Source organism: Podarcis filfolensis (genome assembly GCF_964270895.1).
Source record: "Podarcis filfolensis genome assembly, chromosome: 9".
Classification (NCBI taxonomy): domain Eukaryota; kingdom Metazoa; phylum Chordata; class Lepidosauria; order Squamata; family Lacertidae; genus Podarcis; species Podarcis filfolensis.
In genome coordinates this window covers 53,199,263-53,217,927 of record NC_139610.1, presented here as the reverse complement: position 1 = coordinate 53,217,927, position 18,665 = coordinate 53,199,263, and the positions used below count along the sequence as shown (strand labels likewise).

The 18,665-nt window shown below is 42.9% G+C and overlaps 1 protein-coding gene across 1 annotated transcript in view; it reads left to right on the top strand.

Moving 5' to 3' along the window:
* The window catches only part of ENPEP (glutamyl aminopeptidase), a 56,064-nt gene extending 49,932 nt beyond the window's left edge, over nt 1–6,132 (top strand). Inside the window, exons 18-19 of the mRNA XM_083571134.1 lie at nt 922–1,003; nt 3,059–6,132. Of these exons, the coding sequence (XP_083427260.1) occupies nt 922–1,003; nt 3,059–3,196 (220 nt within the window). The 3' untranslated portion in view covers nt 3,197–6,132. The remainder of the gene's footprint in view (nt 1–921; nt 1,004–3,058) is intronic.
* Nucleotides 6,133–18,665: the final 12,533 nt, after the last annotated feature.

Sequence of the window (18,665 nt, the reverse complement as noted above, 5' to 3'; positions counted from 1 at the left end):
ATGCTATGTGCTGGTGCCAACCCGACTGGCGCTGAATGGTTTCGTAGGGCAAATCTCTCTAAAAGTACTGACTTGGTTTCATAAAAGGTACAGAGCCTTAGCAATAACTTCTAATATCCAAGTGAAAATTGTCCTAGGTCACAAATGTGAGAAGATGCACGAAACTTCCATAATCTCAGGGGCCTTAGCTTTCTGTCTTGAATTCGAGAAATATATCTGCCAACAAAGAACAATACTTTGAACACCACAAAAGGGGCTCCAGAAACATGTATGCCACAATCTCTTACAGTGCAATGCTATGCTTGGCTACTCAGAAATAAGCCCTACTGTATCCAATGGGACCATATATGTGTGCATAGGATTGCAACCTTAGCTGTTAAAGGGTTCCACAAGACAATGTGTTGTGATCCTAACATAATTTACCTCCCCACCTCTCAGCACACACCTGCCATTATTATTATTAAGCAAGAGATGTGGTTTATAAAGACACTTTTAAGATCTACCACTCTAAAGGCATTAGGCTACACTCTGCGCATAGCTACCACTCCAAAGACATTAGGTGGGTTTTTGTGAAGAAACAATAGGATAACTTCCTTGTATGCCTATCTTTGGGAAAGGGCTGGATGCAAATGAGAATAACAGCTGGAAATGAAATATTTCAGAAAGCAGAGCACTGATATTATTTATTGTTCCCTTTCCATGCACTGTTCCATGCAGCTTTAAAAATTAAAGCTGATATACTTTGTGCCAGAAATTCAAAACCTGTGGCCTTCCATATATTGTTGCATCCCAGCTCCCAACCAACAAGGACAATGATCGAGGGGGATAAGAGGTGTAAAGCAACAACATTCAGAGGGTCACCAGAACCTTGTGCCAGCTTTATCTAGATGCATCTATAACAGGCTTCTGTTATCTTTTCAGATACACTCTCAATGACAGAAACCTTGGTCGCCTAGTGTCAAGAATAACAGAAACCTTCAACACAGACCTCCAGCTTTGGCAGGTAAGGGAGCAGTCTGACCTTCCAGCTTTCCAGCTAAAATGAGGATAGTCATTGTGGAACCTTCCCAACGGTCAATGGATTACAATGTCCATCATCCCGGACCATTAGTTACACTGGATGGGGCTGTTGGGAGTCCAACAATATCTGGCAAGCATCACATTGGCTACCTCAGTGTTAAACCAGAATGCCATAATGCTTCAGGATGTCTGTGTATATTGTGATAGATCTATATTGCAATCATAAATCACTTAAAGGCTGCCTGGGCAAAACTAAAGTGCCTTTCACAGACATGAGGAACACAATAGCTAACCTCTGTTTAGTGAAACCAATTCATTTGAACATTTCTGACAAGTAATAAGACTTTGGAAAATCTTTAGACCATCCACATTAATGGGGTCATTCTTGAGCCACATATATACTAAATTGGTAGGATTACATCTGGAGCCTCACTGATTTGGTAGTTTCAAAAAGATCCGTCTGCCGTCTAGGCCAGAAAGATAAGAGCTGCTTCCAAAAAAAACAGCATTCACACAGAAATCTCTGATTGCAAGAACAACCAACATGGTAGCCTCTGGATGTTTTTGGGCCCCATCAGCATCGTCTGGCATAGCCAATAGTCTGAGATGAGGAGAGCTATAGTCCAATCTGGAGGGCATTACAGTGGCTGTCCTTGAATTAGGGCATAACTCTGCACTTTCTCTTTACTCTTGATTACATAGACCAGCAGAACAACAGTCTATACTAGCTCTCTTTTCACTGATACACTAAAACATAGCTTAATGCCACATGCATGAACAGAAGTGACATGCATACACTCTCTGCCTGTGGCACAACCATGAGAGGGAGGCTGAAAACATCTCCTTCTTGTTATAAACAAACTGGAGCTCATGGTTATGCTCGAGCAGCAGGGAACTCTGGCGAGTTTGAACTATGGGTTGCTAAGAAGCCATGACCCATAAACCACAGCTTCACCCTGGCTTTCTAAAACAAAATCAGAGTTTAAACTAACCAGAGTTTCTACCGGTTCAGATTTAATTATGAACTTTGGCTAGTTTTAAACAGGAAGCAAATGTTTCTCCTCATGGACAAGCTGCAAGAAGAGAGGGAAGGGGAAGCACATAAGCTTGAGCAGGCTCATTCATGTAGTACCAAGCCATGGTTTAGCATGATGCCCCTGAACAGGTCAGCTCATTTAGGCCAGGAGTGCCATTCTTTAAAATCAGCCGGTTTGGATCAGGGCCAAGGCAGGAGTAGCAGGTCTAATCCTTTGCCCTTGTGCCAGTTCTTCCATTTATATTCTCTCCTAAAGCATATTTGGAGAAGGAGCAATTTAGAGTGTGGCTGTTGCATTGGGAGAAAAGGTTATAACAGTCCCCCCTGCCCCCCCCCATGCTGCAGCTCCTGTCTCAACTGGAGACTCCCATATCAGTGTTTGTTTCTTTCTTCCAGGAAAGAAAATACAGTCATACCTTAGGTTACAGACACTTCAGGTTGCGCGTTTTCGGGTTACGGACGCGCTAAAACCTGGAAGTACCAGAATGGGTTACTTCCACATTTCAGCACTTGTGCATGTGCAGAAGCACTAAATCGTGCTTTGCACATGTGCAGAAGTGCCAAATTGCAACCCGCACATGCACAGACCAGACGCTGCGGGTTGCGGACGCTACAGGTTGCAAACATGCCTCCTGCACGGATCACGTTCGCAACCCGAACGTCCACTGTAGTAGGAAGTTCCAAATCAGTCACTGAACACCTTGGAATGTGTCGTTTGTCCCCAGATACAGTGGCAGGAAGAGGGTTACAACATGATAAAATGAGATGAGATGATCCATACTGCAGGTGAAGCCATGTCCTTCTGTCATTCATTCTGTGGTTCAGATGCATATCACCCAAGCCAATGGTTGCAAAGCCCAGTTTCAAATTGTACAGGGCAGCTGTATATTCATATGTATCTGATATGCAGACCCGAGATAAGTTAGATATTTATTCATCTTCTAGCAAACTAGTTTTATCATGCAAATGAATGCACATGGTTGTTGTTGTTTTTTTCTTAAGATGGAAAACTTCTTTGAGAAATATCCTAATGCTGGAGCTGGAGCATCATCCAGGACTCAGAGTATTGAAACGGTGAAGGGCAACATTGAATGGTTAAAGCGATACCGAGAAGAGATCGCAGCATGGTTTCCGAATTAGACTTGATCGTCCTTTGTACCTTAAACAAATCTTTAGGACTTTCAAAGTACAGCAAAATGAGGATTTTGTAGAAATCCTGCTTTCAGACCCTGATAAAGCTGCCAGTTCTGTCGGAAGGAAACAACACGGGGATAGAGTAATTTATTGAAATGTATGTTCAAATAAGCCACACGGCAATGCTAGCTCCTCAAAACATCGAATGTCCATTAATACATTTGTTCTCCTTTTAGTGGGGCTACTTATAGAGTGAAAAATTATCATGCTCACATAGCTCATTAGATTATCCTAGTCCTCTTTGTGAGGATCACTGGTGTGTGTACTTACCACACATAGAGACACACTCCTTTGAAAACGAGTCCTTTGTTTATCCCAAATCCACATTATTCCATGTACTCAGGGCACCCTTCCAAACGTACCTTAACAGCGATCCATTCCAAATCTAGAATTTTTGCCTCTGGCTCTCCTGAGGAAAATTAGATGAGAAACTTTCTCTCCCTCAGAGGACGTTCATGCTTCGTAAAACCATCCTCAGACACATTATCCTCCACTGTATATACAGGTAGCCTATTATCTCCAATCATTTGCAGCGTTTTGTAACGCTAGCAGGGCAGGGAAACGACACTGCAAAGCAGACTGTGGTATCTGTGTGTTGCCCAAGTGACCCTGGCGAAGCCATAGCTTCATAGGGTACCTGATCTGCATACAGAAGGTCTCACATTCAAGAATTTCAGGCCCGAATGTAACATGCAGTCAAATTACATAGCAGACAGCTATGTATCTTGTTTTTCCTTAACTAGTTAGAGGTGTGGGAGAGCCCTCTAAAGGCAGCGTGTGGCAAGGGGTAGCTTCTCCCTTAATGCACAGACCTGCTAAGATTAGAATGGAGATCGCCCCTCCCCACAAGACTTAGGTACCAAAAGCAACCCCCCCCCCCCAAAAGCAGCCTCAACTGACCTTGTGCCCTCCAGGTATTTTGAACTTCCACCAGCCCCGGCCAGCATGAGCGCTGTGTTATGGTGGTTCCAATCCTACCCACACAGCCATGTCCAGAGAGCGCAAGTGTTGCATACTGTTCATTCTGCACCTGCAAGGAGTTGATCCTTCAGTGTGGTGGCTCCTATGCGTTGGAACTCCCTGCCCATTGATATAAGGCAAACATTTTCACCATACTGCTTTCAGTGCCTGCTATAAACTTTCTTTTGTTTGCTCAAGTGAGCCTATCCAGAACTGTAAATTTGGCATGTATTTTAACATGTGATTTTATTTTCTAATGTATATCTTTGAAAAACTGCTCATTTAATTTTTTTTTAAATGTTAAGCTGGTTGTTTTGGGTTTTTTTCAGTATCTGGTTGCATCAGTAATTTTAAGGGCATATTTTATATTTTATAATTTACCTGTTAAACAAACAAATAAACAAACATCTGGAGGGCACCAGGAGAGTGAAAGCATTCCTGAAATTTCCAGTCCAGCACAGGAACGGAAAACCTCCTTTTCCTGCATGCTGCCCTCACAGTGAAAATTAGGCTTCCCCACCCAATTAAGTAATGAAGGAAAAATAGACTGCCTGCTATGTATTAAGTCAGGGCAAGCCAACATTGTGCCCTCCAGATGTTCTTTGCCTGCGTCTCCCATCACCCCTGATGCTTGGCCATGCTGCTGGCAACAGTAGTGACCAGCAGGGAAACGCAGGGAGTGGGGTGCTGCTCACCTGGCGTCCCAGTACTGCACATAGCTGCCACTTACTGAGAGTCATAGAATTATAGAATTAGAAGGGACCACGAGGGCAACTAGACCAACCCCCTGCAATGCAGTAATCTTTTGCCCAACGTGGGGCTCGAACCCACAAACCTGAGATTAAGAGTCCTATGCTCTACCAACTGAGCTATCCCAGGCCCACTGGGAGGGGGAAGGCAGCAGGGGGCTCACTACAGCGTGGCTGCTGTGCACACACCAAGTTCCCAACTTGGGATGCTTAAACTAATTCATGCTTGATGGTACTGGCTCTTGTGTGTGCCTGCTTATTACCCATAAACTCCTTAGCATTCTGGGTCCTTAAGAAAGCAGAGAGAGAGAGAGAGAGAGAGAGAGAGAGAGAGAGAGAGAGAATACGTTAACAAGGAAAATGTAACACTTTGGCTGCAAAACCTTATGCATTTTCTGGAGAACCCAATGCCGGTATCAAAAGCAGCTAGTTTGGAAGCACCTTAGGGGCATAGCTGTCAAGCCTTCCCTTTTTCTTGCAGGAAATTCCCTTATTCCAGCACCGTTTCCCACTGCTTCCCGCTGCTATCCCGGATTCTTAGATATCCTGTAGACTGTCCCCAGGACAGGTGAGGCTGCTGATCCCTTATTTTCAAATCTGAAAGTTGGCAGCTATGCTTAGGGGTCACTGACAGCCGGACCACACAGTCCATCCACTGTATCGTGCTGGTCCTTGAAAAAAGAATTTTTCTAATTCTTATAACCAACTCTCTCGTGGTTCTAAATGTCCAAAGCCAATGTTGTGTACACAAATTTGCTAGAAGGGTGGGGGGGGGACACCATAATGAGCAGTAGTACAAATCAAATTAGTAAACAAAGGCAGGAATTAACTAACGTGGGTGAAGAATGCAAAATGTCTAGTCAGTTTTCATCATGATGTAGGAAGAGCAGCCCCTAGTGGCAAAGAGAAGTCATTACAGATAAATGTTCAATTATGCACTAGGAACTGTCGTGGCCATTTGTTGTCCGATTTTCTACAAACCACTAATCAGAGTCATATAATGTGATACATAGCACTGCAGTGTTTTATCGTGGATCCATTTTTTTCATCCTAGCCAGAATTCCAGAATGTCCCAATCAAACTAATCCATTTCAGGTCTTCACTTGGTTAAATATATGCCTGTATAGATATTGATGACAATAAAGAATCCTGTGTTTGTTCACTTGTTTAAAAGTTCTGACCTGAGGGTCTATTATTTCTGAGTGCACCAAAAATAGCATTGGCAAAGGCAGACAAATAGACATAGCCCAATACTCCCTGCAATCCAGCAAATTCCCCCAAAATATTCACACCTCTAAATGAAGCAGGGTTCACCCACTCGCCGGGTCTCATCCCATCTATTGGCATCAGTGATGACACAAGAACTGAAAAAATAAAGCGGCTTTTGGCCTGGTGTCTCAACCCACAACAGAAACACAGGGAAGTAAACAATTTCCTTACCAGTCATGGCTTGCTTTGATTATGGAAAGGCAGCTGAATTTTGGTAGGTGAAACTCAGTGTTGATTTTCCTATGGGCTTCCTAAGAGAGGATCTCTGTCAGCTAGCACTGATGATTATTCTCACCAGCCAGTAGCAGAAAATGGACATAAGAGCCTGCTGGATCAGGCCAAACGACCCACCTAGTCTGTCACTCAGTTTTCACAGCAGCCAATGGGAAGCCCACGAGAAGGAGCTGAGCACAATAGAAATCTCCCCATTCTTAGCAACTTGTACTCAGAGATGTACCAGGTCATCATTACAGTGGTGCTTCAGGTTACAGACACTTCAGGTTACAGACTCCGCTAACCCAAAAATAGTACCTCAGGTTAAGAACTTTGCTTCAGGATGAGAACAGAAATTGCACAGCGGCAGCAGTGGGAGGCCCCATCAGCTAAAATGGTACCTCAGGTTAAGAACAGTTTCAGGTTAAGAACAGGCCTCCGGAACCAATTAAATTCTTAACCCAAGGTACCACTGTACTTCATCAAAACATAAACAAACAAAACACCCCAATTAGATAAGAGGGCTTTTTCTCAGTGGGGAGGATAAAAGCTGTCTCAAATTGAGCGTGACTAAGAATGTACCCCGTTCATCAACACATATGTCTCCCAAGAGGTTTTTGTGATTCCCTAATCCCTCCCCAATTTGTCTTTTTAAAAATAAATAAAAGAAATACTGAGTGATCATATGGGTTTCCTGCTGTGATGTCATAATGTCAAGAGGTTTTCCAGTGACATCCAAGGGCTGCCGCCACAAAAAAACTTTCCTAAAATAATAATAATAATAATAGCAATAATAATAATAATAATAATAATAGAGTTGCCATATGTCCTCTTTTTCCAGGACATGTCCTCTTTTTCATGATGAGAGCCATCATAGAGGTCCATAGTTAAAAGTAGAAGTTGGCAGATGTGTCCTCTTTGTCGCTCTTCAGAATATGGCAACTCTAGTATATACACACACACTTACACTCTCTCTCTCTCACACACACATATATACAGTACACACTGACTACACCCATAGTTGTTCTGCTGTGATTCCATGATGCCAAAGGGCTTTTGTGATTCCAAAACACAAATGCACACATAAAAACTGAGGGTTGTTTTTTTTATTAAAAATACTACTACTACTACTACTACTACTATTAAGGCATCTGTACTTTTACACTTTGGCTCCTGGGTGAATGCAGCCCTAAAAAGGGTTAGACAGTCCTGCCCAATCAAATCACAAAGGTAACGGCACAATGGCTGCATCCCCATAAAGTCACAGGAAATAGGCCTTACATCAAAATCATTTCATAGCACCTTCCAGATTCCAACAGTAGAAAACAAGTGCCATCTGCAACTTGTACAGCACTGGCTGCAACAAGCCTACATACTTCAAAGGCAGACTGCCATGGTGACCTTAAGAGCTTGCATTGCTCCCTGCATTATTTCAAAGATTTTGCAGCAAGAGCAAAGTTGTTCTAGGTGGCTATGGATTTGTTACCTCTGTTTTATCAATCTTAGCACAAGTGCTTGTGAGTAGCTAGATCCTCCACCTGCCCCTGCCCCCCCCCATACAGACAGTAATAAATAGCATAGCCGCTGTGTCTAAACCTTGGCTGCTGTGGCCCCCATACTAGATACAAAAACTGCTTTGAATCAGTGGCATAGGGGTGGTTGCCTGGGGTGCAAAATTGTTAGGGACACAACATTTCAACACCCGGTGCTGCCTCAGAACAGCTGTGTGCTTCCGTGCCTGGGCTCCGTTGAAAACGGCTTCTCCATATGAACCAGAAAGTGACCTCTCCAGACAACGAATGACTCTTTTTTTCTTATCTCTTTGGCTGCGATCTCCTGGGTGATGCAGATGCTGTTAGGCAGTTGAAAGCACATTTGTACTCCATCCATTTCCCTCCCTCCCACCACCACCCTCCATGTGACCCTGGGCACTGGCAACCCATGCTACACCACTGCTTTCAATATCTTCTTCCCCTCAATTTCCAAAGCAGTATCTCATGAGGCATACAGGATTCTATCTGGGGAAGTCCATCAGCACTATCCTAAGGATGCTTACTCACAAGTAAGTCCTGCTGAATTAAATGAGGACTGCTTACTTTCAACTAAGTATGGGATTCTCACCTAAAGCCCATTGACTCAAAAGAGCTTGAGGCACGATTCTTTACATCACAGCTGCAGGATATAAGTTTAAGTAGAAGCAGATAATGTTCTATTAGACACCAATGGAAATCTTAACCTCACAAGAGAGCTCTGGATATAATTTGTGCGGGGGGGAATTGTAGGTTCATAAAAACAACGCAGAAGTGAGTGGTACCGTCACACCTAACAGGCGTCGGTTCTGTTGTGACCTCACTAGAAGGAGCAATTTATTTTGAAATATTAGTCAATATTAGCTCAGTGCTTAGCCAAAGCTCTTGTGAGTCAAAACTCAGAAGACATTTCTGAAGCAAACAATGAAGTATCGGGAGGAGGCAGGAGAGAGGGAGGGAGGGAGATGAGTGCAACAGTAAAGGAAAATATAATGACATTCATTCAAAAGCTTCTGAAAACTCCCAGGCTCTAGAAAAATCAGTTGTAAATAGGATTCTTTCTAAATTTGGCTATGTATACGCTACACCTTCTTTCCCTCAAACAATCCTGGGCACTGTAGCTCACCCCTCAATGGTTCCCAGTAACCTACAGTACCCAGAATTCTTTGAGGGAAAGAAGGTGCTTCAAACGTGCTTTCAAGATAAAATCATGAAATCTTAAAGCTGGAAGGGACCCAAGAGTCATTTAGTCCAATGTCCCACAATGCGGGAGTCTCGACTAAAGCATCAATGACAGATGGCTGTTAAAGCCTCTCCTCCTACCAGAGGGGTGGAGTTGTGAGCGGGAGCCGGTTCCCGCGTTGGCAGGGGGGCGTATTCGGCCCCCTGCGTCAGTTTCCCGCCTGCCGCGCCGCGCCCGTCAGCCAGCCAATTGGGCTGGCTTGGGGGCAGGGTTTAGCCGCATTCAAGCGGCCACAGCAGCACTGTGCCCTCATGCTCCTGCCTGGAGTCATCAGATCACCCGCCCACCCTCCCTTTAGGTCATATTTATGCTTTTAACCTTGCTATGGACTTTGGCTGGTTGCCCTGGTTGCCCAGGGGGCCTGATAGGAACTATTATCCATTTGGCAAATTAGCAACAGCCACTTGGTTTTTTTGCCTACCTCGTAGCAAATCGTCACAACTTTTCGGGCATTGGCGGTTAGGCATTGGAATATGTGTCATGTGTTGGAGGGCCATCACCTACCCCTCCCCTTGTTGGGTATTCCGTTAAAGGAATCCGGCGGTCATGGATCCTGTCCGATGCCCTGCGGGTGGCTAGGGCCATGGCAAAACCCCCGGTGACATCAGGGGAAGCTTCCGGTTGTATTTGCATCAACAAGCTCCTCCCACTGGTTTTTAACCTTCGGATGACTCCCCGCTGAGTGCGGTGGATTCATATATAGATTGTTTGATCCAATGCCTAAGCCAACACCACTCACATGCTGTAACCAATAAAGTTGTGGCCTTCTTTAGCCCATTAACCTAAAATATACGTGTCCTTGTGTCTTATTTATCCCTAAGCAGGTGTGGGGGGGTCCTCAACTCACAACCTCTGCTTAAAAACCTCCTAGGGAGGAGAGATATTGTATGTATGCAGCCATTGACTGCCATCCTTAGACTGCTGCTGTTAACATTTTGCTTATGAGTGCTTGTTTCCAACAACTTATGCTGCTGTAAGAAAATAATTTGTCTGAAAGAACATTTTAAGCTTTGGTTGTACTGCCCTTTCAAAGACTCATTTGGAAATCAAAATAAATTTCCAAATAGTGATTTCCACCACCACCCCTTTTAAGTAACAATGGGGTTGAGAGTGTGTCAACATTTACTTTATAACCTCTGCTCAAATGTTAGGCATTTATGACTACTGTAAACATTCAAGGAGGACTGCCTCTTAAGAAGCAAGGCCACCGCTGAGGTAATATGTTGGTTTTATTGTTCAATACCCTAAATGGCTGCTTGTTTTGAGGCAACATTTTCAAGGCTAATAGTCTGGTCTACAATCCAGTTCAGGTGAAGTATGGGGGCTTAGAGGCAATTGAGAGCCATCAAAGTCGGTCCAGGCTAAATTGTTTTAATCCAGATTAAACCAGATTACAGATTGGGCTATTGTTTACAGAGAGTTTTCTAAAGTTTCCAAAATGAATGAGCTGGTGGTGGTGGTTATATGTGTGTTTGTATAAAATTTGTTATTTTTGCAAGCCATTTAGAGACTATTTTAGTATTAAATAAGCCATATATTATATCATTATATTATATTATATTATATTATATTATATTATATTATATTATATTATATTATATTATTATTTTACATTTATGTCCCATCTTTCCTCCAAGGAGCTCAAGGTGGTTCACATGGCTCCTCTTCCTCCTCATTTTGTCCTTCCAACAACCCTGTGAGGTAGGTTAGGCTGAGAATGAGTGACTGGCCCAAGGTCACCCATGGGCTTCATGACTAAGTGGGGATTTGAACCCTGATATCAAAGATCCTAAGGGATGTGGGTGGCGCTGTGGGTTAAACCACAGAGCCTAGGACTTGCTGATCTGAAGGTCGGCGGTTCGAATCCCCGCGACAGGGCGAGCTCCTGTTGCTCGGTCCCTGCTCCTGCCAACCTAGCAGTTCGAAAGCACGTCAAAGTGCAAGTAGATAAATAGGTACCACTCTCGTGGGAAGGTAAACGGCGTTTCCGTGCACTGCTCTGGTTTGCAGAAGCAGCTTAGTCATGCTGGTCACATGACCTGGAAGCTGTACGCCGGCTCCCTCGGCCAATAAAGCGAGATGAGCGCCGCAACCCCAGAGTCAGTCACGACTGGACCTAATGGTCAGGGGTCCCTTTACCTTTACCTTTATCACAGATCCTAGTCCAATACCACATCACACTGGCTAAACAATAAACATAATATATGACACTTTTCATTCAACGTTGTCTCCCACTTCCCCCCAAATGCACATGAAATTCAAAGCATGAAACATGAAAACATGTATATGGACAATGCACCCACATCCACGCATTCAAACTATTGAGTGTGTAATACAAGTAATCTTCTATGAATGCCAACATATGCATCTTCATAGGTATGCAAACAAGAAGCACAGGAAATTATCCCTTCTATATTTTCAATTGGATAACCTCACCCAGATCTTGAGTCAGTAATAGCTAAAACGCTTCCTGAATGGAATTTGTGAATTGACAATAGCAAACTCATGAATACCAATGCACAGAAACATATGAAATCGCATTGGACAGAGTTAGGTTTGCCTTAAGGCTGACCTAGAGGACAGACTAAGGCATACCTCACACAAACAATGGATACGAGAGGTTGCCAGACAATTCAGGTCTAGACAGCATAACTAGCTTGACTCAGTGCTACGCAGTTTCATAAATTCATATGAAACTGTATTGATGATGATTCATAAAACCCCAAAGGCCAGGATGAGAAAATAAATTGACAGCTTCTGTGCATTTATGCTCCAAGCACACAAAAAACAGGTTAATAGGCGGTGCTGCAGCCACCTTCCTTTGGCCCCCTCACAGAAGAGAAGGACTGAATGAAAGTTTATACTTATTGGGGTGGCGGAACACTGGTCATGCAGTTCAATGGAAATCAAAGGTGCTGAAGGCTCTTTAAATTGTTCACATGAAAACATCTGAGCTAACAAGAGTTAAATCTCAACCTGCCTTTCCCTGCAAAACAGAGTCTTGGGTCTTGGATTACACGTAAAATATTTTAAACACTTGATCTTACCCGTGAGGCCCAGGGAAGCTCAAAATCCTAAGCCTTGGGGGGATTTCACAATGGACCACCCACTATGAAAGTTGAGGTTGGCACCTCTGCCAATGCAGCTTGCTCTTAAGAAGCCCTTCCAAATACTGCTGCGGGCTTTCCCTGTGGAAACAAAAACACGACTGCAAACGGCTGGCTAGTTGATGTGATCTGGAAAAGCTCTGCAGTGTAGATTGCACACGGCGCTATCATACCCTCCAACATTTCTCTGATGAAAATAGGGACATCCAATTCCACCTTTATCCACGGACCAAAGACTATATTTGTATGCTATGACAGCAGCTAGAGTTCTGATAGCCCAAAAGTGGAAAACACAGGAGATACCGACTGTAAAGGAGTGGCAGACAAAGTTGGTCGAGTACGCGGAACTAGCAAAGCTGACACATAGGATTCGCAGTCAGGAGGAGACAAAGTACCAAAAAGAATGGAGTAAATTTATGGTTTATATAAGTGAGAACTGTAGAAATTTGAAGACGTTAGCAGGACTGAAATAAATCTTATGTCATGGTTTAGTCTTTTACAAATGAAATTAATACAAGTGAATTAAAGATTGGAATAAGAAAACCTGCGGAAGGGAAGGAAGGAAGTCAATGGCTCTATGGAGCATAAAGTAGGATACATGTAAAAAGATTTGATGTTTTTGTTTGTTGGTGTTGGTGTATTTAAAATGAAAACTTAATAAAAAGCATTTTTTTAAAAAAAACACAATTCCACCATCATCATATTTATACCCCGCCCATCTGACTGGGTTGCCCCAGCCATTCTGAGCAGCTTCCAACATTTATAAACATAACAGAATATTAAACATTGAAAAACTTCCCTATACAGGGCTGCCTTCAGATGTGTCCTTGGCTCAGGGGTTGCATAACTCCATACCCTCCAACATTTCACTGATGAAAATAGGGACGTCCTAAGGAAAAGTGGGACATTCCAGGTTCAAATCAGAAACCAGGATGGCTTCTGTAATTTCAGGACCGTCCCTGGAAAATATTCTTTACAATGTTGGCATTAATCCTCTTGTGCCGCCCTGTGTGGCCTCCTAGAATTAGCTCACAGTCAGTTGCAGGAACACAGGAAACCCACTGCTTCATACTGAGTCAGACAAATGGTTCATCTAGCTCAGCACTGTTTTACAATGACTGCATACCTTCCAACCTGCTGAGTTCCAATACTGGAATACGTGTCTTCCTGTCCATGCTCCTGTGCAAGTCACATGACCCGTGTGAGGTCACAGAGCCCAAAAGACACACTTTTTTCCAGGGCTGTGTTCTCACAGCACCCAAAAATGTGTATTTTAGGATGCTGTGCAAGATCGTGGCCCTGAAAAAGCCAGGTGGAATGTGCTAGATGCTGTACAATTTTTAACTGTATTTTAATTGCTGCTTTTTTTCTTATATTGTATTTTATTGATTACAGTCTGCATTCCATAAAATCCTAATTATAATACAATATAAGAAATAAAAGAAGCAATGAAATTACAATTAAAATTGAATTTGTGTATTTAATGTGTACATCCTGCAGACCACCTCCACAAAACTCATGGACATCTGGCAGTCTACGGACTACAATTGTGGAAATCTAGGTTTAGGATTGGGCCACCTGAAGAACTACTTCCATCTGCCCAGGTGTTGAGACCTTAAGGAGAGGCCCATATCTCTCTCTCTCTCTCTCTCTCTCTCTCTCTCTCTCTCCTGTCAGCATCAGATGCATTTTTGGAGACTACTCAAGAAAAACCCCTTTTATTTAAACAGGCATTTTGGCCTAATGGGTTGTTGTTGTTGTTCTGCTACTCTGCATTTTGAATCTAATTTGATTTTAATTGTGTTTTTATCTAGCTGCTATTTTTATCTGCTCTTTTCTGGTTTCATTGTCATCTTGCAGCCTTGTTTGTGCTCTTTTCTTTCCGGTTTTTTTTTTAACTTGTGGTTTTTAATTCACAAACAAGGAAGCCAGATGACAATAACACTGGATTAGAGCAGATAAAAATACTTTAATTAAATTTTCATTTTTATTTGTTGTGTTCATTATTTTTATGTGTTATGTGTTACATTTATAGCCTGCTTGGGTTTTTTTTTGTGGACAACAGTAGCAAATAAATAAATAACCCATTTTTCTCCATTGAGGAACATTTAGGGAGGACTATCAGCAGCTGCTGAAGTTTCTAAGGTTGGTTGAAAGCATATGAATGTGAACCAAAGTTATTTCAAGGGATGCCGAAACCTTCAAGTTAAAACTGGGCTATCTGCTTCACTGATTCAGTGGATTTGCAGTCTGCTTGAAAAAAACTTATTTTCCATGAAGATCATGCAAAGGGGAGGGAAAACAGTTTGATCTTACCAACATTTTGCTAAAGTCCATCATCTGGGCCACTGTTCTATCTTTTGTACTTATTAGCAGGGGCTCCAAATGGACAGAGATGCAAAATCTGGGCATGAAAGTGAGATCTGATCTCTAGCAAGTCCCTTCTGTAATATTTATCTGCAAAAAAGACTAGAAGGCCATATGCTAAGCGAGCCATAAATGCCATGCTCTGTTTCAATTTGGAGCCTTTTGCTGGTCAGAAAGAAAGAAACCCTCCATTAAAAAGATGAATAATGACAATGCAACCCAAAGGAGGCTTAAAGACATGTGTTCTAGATGTGATCATACTGCATACCACCTAACTTTTTTGTTTGTTTAAAACTTTAAATGATGGCGCATTCAATGGGAATTTCCCTTCTTTCTCTCTGCTTCTCACATGCCCTCAAAATCTACTCCTCGGGCTACTCCAGAGTAGGTTGCAGGATAGGGAGCCGAAGGGGAAAGGAAAGGAAGGGGAGGCCCCATTGAGCCAGCAGAAGTCTAGTCATGTAATGTGAGATTTCACCCATACGCTGGAGAACTTAAGCTTTTATTGGAAAACACCAAAACTTGCTACATTTCAACCAAATGTTTTGACAGCAAAATCAGTAGAAAACCTTAAAGTACACGATTGATCGGTGAGCTATAAGAAGCATACAAAAGGCTTTATATGCTAAAACTTACAATTTACGCTCTCCCAGATAAAGGGAGCAATCTGATGCACCAGAAGCTGGTGTAAATGAAGCTAAAGCTACGTTCAGATCCAAATCCTGCTCAGCAGCAGAGCTGCTGCTATGCCGCCCAAACCTGGCAGAAAGGAAAACAAGCCTTTAAAATAGTCTTATGACAGATTGCCAGGTTACAATAGCAAGCTGAATGGGTTTAGGATCTAGCCTAAGTACCCCCACTCTGGTCGCACCCATGCCACACCCCCAGAATGCCCATTTTGGAGGACTTCCACTGGCTTCCACTCAGCCAGCTGACGCCCAGCTGAGCAAGTTATGCCGGTGTATCTTGGGCTGAGCCAGAGTTAGGACAGAGGCAAATTTAAGGGAGTGTGAGTGGTTCACCTGCACTGGGTGTCGAGCCAAGAGGGCAGCACAAGGGCACTGCAACAATGATGAACAACAAAAGGTGAGAGGCAGGGGCATGCTGAATTTTGGCAGCACACAGTGTGCTGCAGAAATTTTAAAGCCCAAAGGCCACCACTGGTTAGGGGCTTAACACTAGCTGAGCCAGAGATCTGTTGCATCCAAAGCTGCTCATCCCAGAAGATCACTTCATAAGATTGGCCCCTAAATTTCCCATTTTGGAACATAAAAGCATGCAGATATTAGGATCAAATAGAGCACAATGCTACTCGTTCAATCTCTGGATGGAGATTGACCAACCAATACCACAAGATCAATCCCAGAACAAAAGCTGGACTGAAGGGACACTGGAAAATTCATGGCTTCCCAGCATACTTAAATGGGGTGGATAGAGACAGTTGCTCCTTTTAATAATAATAATAATAATATCTTTATTGTCATTGCCCCCTCTCAGGGACAACGAAATTACTTGACTGCTCCATAAAAACACTAATTAAAACAATACAGTATAGTACAGCAAGGAAGATTAGATGACTTTCAAAGTCCAGGCTTCCCATTCAGGGCCGAGATCACTCTGGAGAAGAAGCTGTTCTTAAGACGGCTCGTTCTTGTCTTCATCGTCCTGTATCTCCGTCCTGACGGCAGGAGCTTGAAGAGACAGTGACCAGGATGCGATGGATCTTTTACTATGTCCAGTGCCTTCCTATGGCACCTTTTATCAACCTTTCCCACACAAGGAAGTTGAGGGAAATATAGCTGCTTTTTAGCAAGCTATGGTAGAGGGGCTGTGATTTCCCTATACATATTAGAATTCAGAAGTGCAATTTATTGACATCATTCAATACCCCCCGCCCAATCACTCTTTCCCATAACTAAGTGGCAAGAGACTATGTCCAAAAATAACATTTCAAAATAATGGATTTAGGATCCACATATTTTTCCAATGAATCAAATCCTTATTCTGAGCAAAGAGCCTCCAAAAGAAGTTTCTGCTTTCTGGGGGGAACCAAACCATCATGTTGTGCATGATATTTATGTCAGATAGATCTGAATTATGACTTGGATGAGGTACTAATCAGTAAGGACAGACATCTGACAACATAAATTATGGAGAAAGGCACGTTCCAGTCACGAAGGAACAACTGAAAACACAAGCCTGCATTTGGTGAATATAACTCATTGTTGTGCCCAAATGCATCGTACTTCACTGTAAGATCACGTAAATGGACTCCTTTGGTGTGAGAGCAATCAGTTGTTTTGGAAGATTCTTTTGGGAATGCTGCCAAAAGCAAGCAGTTTCACTCTTTCCTATTCAAAATTGCTGTGCTTTTCCCCATTTCTGGGCTGTGGTTTCATCAGCAGTGAACCCTTGCATGTCCCCCTCCAAACAAAGTGACAAGGAAGTGACACCTATCTCAGATGGTTGGTCCCAACAACAAACCCCTCAGAACCATTTAGAAGAAGTCCTGCCATACATTTCTGGGTATAGACCTGAGAAAGTATTATGCATGGCGCTCCATTGATTCAGATTGCAATGCTGTTAGAACTGCGGACCATGGCACTACTGCCAGTGCTGATATGAGTCCAAGCTATCAGTTCTACCAGTAGATTTATTGCCACATAATAGGCACAATCCAAATAATGTTAACTGAGCATTTCAATCTCGTTTATTTCCATGGGAACTTCTGGGTCTCATTCATTAGTCCATGTGCATATGGGACTTTTATTGCTAGGGAAGTGGGCCTCTACTAATAACCATTCCCACAGATGCTGTTGAGTCCATTTCCACTGCTTCTGACAATGAGGAAATCCAGCTTGCATGGATGGAGCTCAAGTGCTGGACCATGGCCACAGCAGAAGGTATTCACTTTCTCTGTTTATGCATGTTGATGATTCTATGTGTGCAAACATATCCCAGTCCTGTTCCCATTACAAAATGTGCATAACCCTCATAGTGCATCCAGCCTCCTGTATGGGTGAAAATAATTATCTGGCCTTTGTGCTTTGGTAACATCCAGGCTTGATGACTGCAGTGTGTTATGTGTAGGCTTGCCTGTTTGGAAACCTCAACGGGTTCACAAACTGGCAGTCTGCTTGTCGCCTCGCCAATACTTGTGCTTGCTCTTTTCACTTCTTTACAGCAAAATTATATCATACTGACACTAAAAGTTGTGGACATTCAATGAAGCCGAATGCTGCAAAATTCAAGATACACAAAAGAAAGCAGCAATGAAGCATATGAGAGGAAGAAAGGTGGTTGAGTGGAAAGGATGATTAAAAGCTGAGTTGGAGAAGAACGTTTGGGTCTATAACCCTAGCCTCATATTTGGGATGAGCATTGGTGAGCTGCCAACATGTGTATTCCTGAGCCCGGAGTATTGCAAAGTGCCAGCATAAGCTGACTATAGATGCTGTAAATCAGTGGGATGCAAAACTTATTCACTTCTGATGCATATCTGCTCTGAAGAAAGCCCCACCCAGCACGAAGGGGCTTACACCCAGGCAGGGGTAAAGGATTGCAGGGCAGTTCCATTCAAGCTGTCATTATACAGTACTTATAAAAACAACCCATTCTTTTCTTTTCATATGCTGGCTACATACCTTCTAAAGCGTGTTTGCTTTTGCAGAAAGGTTGCAGTAGCATTGTTTGTTTAAATCTCAGACCATTTTAGGCACTGTATACTCTAGCAACAAAGAATAAAACTACTGAAGAGGACTTCTGTGTGCTGTGTGGATAAAGTGTTATGCACAGAATGCATTTCGATAGTCCATGCTGGCTACTGACCTGCGTCGTGGAGTTTTCATCTGTAGGGTTAATCAGCCCTTACTAGGGTGTCAAGTAAAATATACTTAATATGGATTAAGAAAGCCTGTTTTGGGTTGAGCCAGTCTTAACCTTGTTTGAATAAGAGTCAAATGCAGTATGTTCACATTA